The sequence below is a fragment of the Topomyia yanbarensis genome, chromosome 1, assembly GCF_030247195.1.
Source record: "Topomyia yanbarensis strain Yona2022 chromosome 1, ASM3024719v1, whole genome shotgun sequence".
NCBI lineage: Eukaryota > Metazoa > Arthropoda > Insecta > Diptera > Culicidae > Topomyia > Topomyia yanbarensis.
The window spans coordinates 205,448,555-205,452,015 of NC_080670.1; the positions used below are offsets into that span (position 1 = coordinate 205,448,555).

Below are 3,461 nucleotides of genomic sequence, written 5' to 3' on the forward strand. Positions count from 1 at the left end.
GATTTCACTAATACATAGATGAAATAATAGTTGATATGTCAATTGCAAAAGAAGGGATTTGCTCAATCACTAGAAGACCAGAAGGCGATTTCTTGCGGTTAATACTTTTGGCCAAAAACCGTTGTAGACCACTGTGCAGCGCCCCCTTCCACACATTGTATCAGAACAGATATACAACTATTTCTTAACATCGTCCAATTTATTTTTATATTCAGCCGGATTTAGTTTTTAAGCTACACAACAATGATCTTGGCAACATGCCAAATGTCATTCTAGATTGCTTCCATATGAATTAATTATAAATAAGCTATCCGTCGTTCGCCAAATCAGACAATATCTTTCCGTTTGATGCACCAGTACCCGGAAAAGCCAATCCACACTAGTACCCCTTCCGACAAAACACTGCATTCTCCTCCAACCCCCATCCATGGTAAATCTGATCAAGATCGAAAGCAAACGATCCTGGCCAAATGTTGGAGCGATACCAGTCGATCCTCGGCAACGGTTGCCGCCCGTTGAGCTCCCGCACACTCCAGTCACTTGGAAAACCCGTCTCCTTGTAGTACACCGAAACGTCACGCTTTGAAAACAGCAGTGACTCGGATCTTCTCGAAACCTGATCCATAGTAATTCGAGCTAGAACCGCTCGTAAATAGTCCTGTTCCCGTTCAAGAAATTTTCGTCCCACGCTGCCCCTGATCGGTGTTGCCAGATCTCCCTTAAAATATGACCTCACGTTACAAGAAGCCTTAATTTTGTCCAGATTCACCCCAGGTAGCTCCACCCAATCCTCTCCGATCGGATCCCGACAAACAAAATATCTCAACGCATTCAATTTAACTTCCAGCACCATCTTGGCCGCCGCAAATTTCACCCCATCCAAACTCAACTCGGATCTATCAGCCATCGTCGCACTACAGGAAACCACATCCAAACTTCCCATAACACTAAGTTCTACCTCCGGTTCCTGTGCCACGTCAACAGCCTCCCGAATGAGAACATCCATCGTCGGAACAGCCACGGCCCTAGCCAGATCCTCATCCGTATTGGGTGGTATCGAATCTTCCAGTATAAAATCCAACATGTCCGCCACCATCGATTCCGCTCCACACCAATCGGATACAATCGAATCATCGGAGATGCAGAATCGCAGCAGCCCAGTAATAATGTCCCCGGCCAGCACCACCTTTTCCCGGCTCATCTCCCGCTCCAGCCGGAGCGCTTCCAGATCGTCCCGCTCCAGTTCGATTATGTAGTAGTCCGAGCTGAGGTTATGAATGACTCCCCAGAAACGAACGCGTTTGACTTGCTCACGGCAACGCATCCGTTCCAGCTGACGATCGATGAAATAATCCATCGTAGGGGGAAGTGCGAATCCGATTTGGGACCATAGAAGGGAGAGCTGGGCGATGGTTGCTTCACCGGTGGGTGCTGCCGATAGGTCGGGACATTCTTCCAGTGACTGTGATACGGTTTTGTATTAACTACTTGGTTTAACAAGTTTGTACCGGAAATCTTACCCGAACCTGTCGAATGAGATTCTTGGAAAACGTGACCTGCCGGTCACGTTCCGCTCCTGTCACATCCCTTAGTTTGTAGTCCGGGTGGATGTAGTGACCCTGTTTAACCAGTCGGCAGTATTCCTCGAACAGATTTACTGCGTGTTCGGATTTTTCCGACAGGATCCGGGAAACGAGACGCATCAATAGCGCAAACCTGATGATGATCTCATATTAGAATCTGATGAGGAATTTCAGACACAAGTTTACATATTGTCACCATTTTCTCCGATTTGCGATTGTAGCAGATTGCGACTATTGATAAGGGCATTCTCCAAACTTAAATGGAATTGGTCCGAATCGTGCTTGGCTTGCAGAATGTCTCCTTCCAGTGCGAACGGGTTGACGGTAGCTTCGTGGTTCATTTCGTGCGGTTTTTCCTGATGTTTGACAGTTCGTGAACAGGTGGGAGATGGCATGGCCTACTGGATGTTGATGATTTTTATAGTGCTCCAAGTAGTGCTCTCACAGACAACTTATTTATAAAGCTTAATAATTTAAGGAATTTTAGACATTTTTTGATAAATTTTAAACATATTTTTTGAACAAATTTCTAACAAATTTCAAATACATATTAGACACGTTTTTTTTTACAAAATTATAGATAAGTGTTGAACAAATTTTTAAACTCATTTATGAAAATTTGGATTTTGTTAATTAAAGAAAATGGATCGATTATACACTCATTTTAAAATGATTTTATACATTTTTTTTTTCAAAAGTTAGGTACAATTTATTGAAAGATTATATTTAAATTATGGATGCATTAAGGACAAACTTAACTACCCATTTAATATAACTTTTGACAGATAATTTTAGGCTTCATTTAAATTTCAGAAAAAATAGATAGTTTTCAGACAAACTTTGAATAGGTTTTCAAGTTTTAAAAAAATTATAAAATGAGCTGAATTAAAAAAATTGCATCCACATTTTAGACAAATTGTATATAAATTGCTATCATGCTACGATTTTTTTAAAATTGATGTACTAACTGGACATCATTTAAGATCAATCGATTACATGTTAACACAAGTAATGCACTTCATACTTGACTTTGTACGACTATAGGATGTATGCACCGTACTATCGAGCCGAGGACAGAAAGTTAACCCAAATTTTCTAAAAAATTGTGATAAATTTTTAGCGATCCTAAAGACCAATTTAGAATTTAGAAAAAAAACTAGATGCAATAATAATTTTCTGGATAAATAACAGGCAATTTTTAAACAAAATTCCGACGCTTTTTTACAAATTTTGGAGATAGTGAAAGCAAAATCAAAACAGTGACAAAACTGGTCCCGAGTAATAGACAAACTCTAGATACTTTTAGATTAAGTATTAGATGAATTTTAGTAAATTAAGTCAAATCAGTGACAACACCATCGATCTTAACTTCACGTACGGGTACGTATACGCGGGTATCCTCCGTGAAACGACTGTAGCAAACGGTACTATTTGCCTGCCAACGTCCGAATATCATTCCGTTTGGGTGCTTGACATCTTCATAATATTTATAAATTGTTTGTCATTGGCCCAAAAGAAGATGGTCGGATTGAGGTACATGGTCTCGGAGGCGATTTAATTTCAATGCCTCTTTCACGTTGGGGGTATTTTTCAAAGAGAGCCATATTTGACCTGCCTAGAATCCGGTGGAGGATAGCAGCAGAGACTATTTGTGGTAGCACAATAGCGGGAGAGTGAAGAAAGGTACCGACGATAAGCAAATCTATGGTGGTACTCGCCTTGGACAAGATCCCACCCACTTGACAGGCAATGAACTAGCTCGCTTATTGAACTGAATCACGCTTATTCTTGTTTACGACGAATGCGAGACTCGTTCGAAAGTGGTTCGAACAAATACAGAGCCCATAGGATTTTGCTGTCGTAAACAAAAATACGAGC

The 3,461-nt window shown here is 40.8% G+C and overlaps 1 protein-coding gene across 1 annotated transcript; it reads right to left on the reverse strand.

Annotated features, from left to right (window-relative positions):
- Positions 1–276: 276 nt before the first annotated feature.
- LOC131676480 (uncharacterized) lies at positions 277–1,936 on the reverse strand. Its single transcript, XM_058955545.1, has 3 exons — positions 1,770–1,936; positions 1,521–1,716; positions 277–1,462 (listed from the first exon to the last, which is right to left on the reverse strand). The coding sequence occupies exons 1-3, from the start codon at positions 1,922–1,924 to the stop codon at positions 380–382; spliced, it is 1,434 nt and encodes a 477-aa protein (XP_058811528.1). The 5' UTR covers positions 1,925–1,936; the 3' UTR covers positions 277–379.
- Positions 1,937–3,461: the final 1,525 nt, after the last annotated feature.

Bases quoted from the DNA above. Each gene is read 5' to 3' on its own strand.
- LOC131676480 (XM_058955545.1), bottom strand. From the start codon at position 1,924: ATGAACCACGAAGCTACCGTCAACCCGTTCGCACTGGAAGGAGACATT. The intron at 1,717-1,769 runs GTAAACTTGTGT...GATCATCATCAG, and splicing joins GGAGAAAATGGTGACAATAT to GTTTGCGCTATTGATGCGTC. The intron at 1,463-1,520 runs GTAAGATTTCCG...ACCGTATCACAG, and splicing joins ATCTCATTCGACAGGTTCGG to TCACTGGAAGAATGTCCCGA.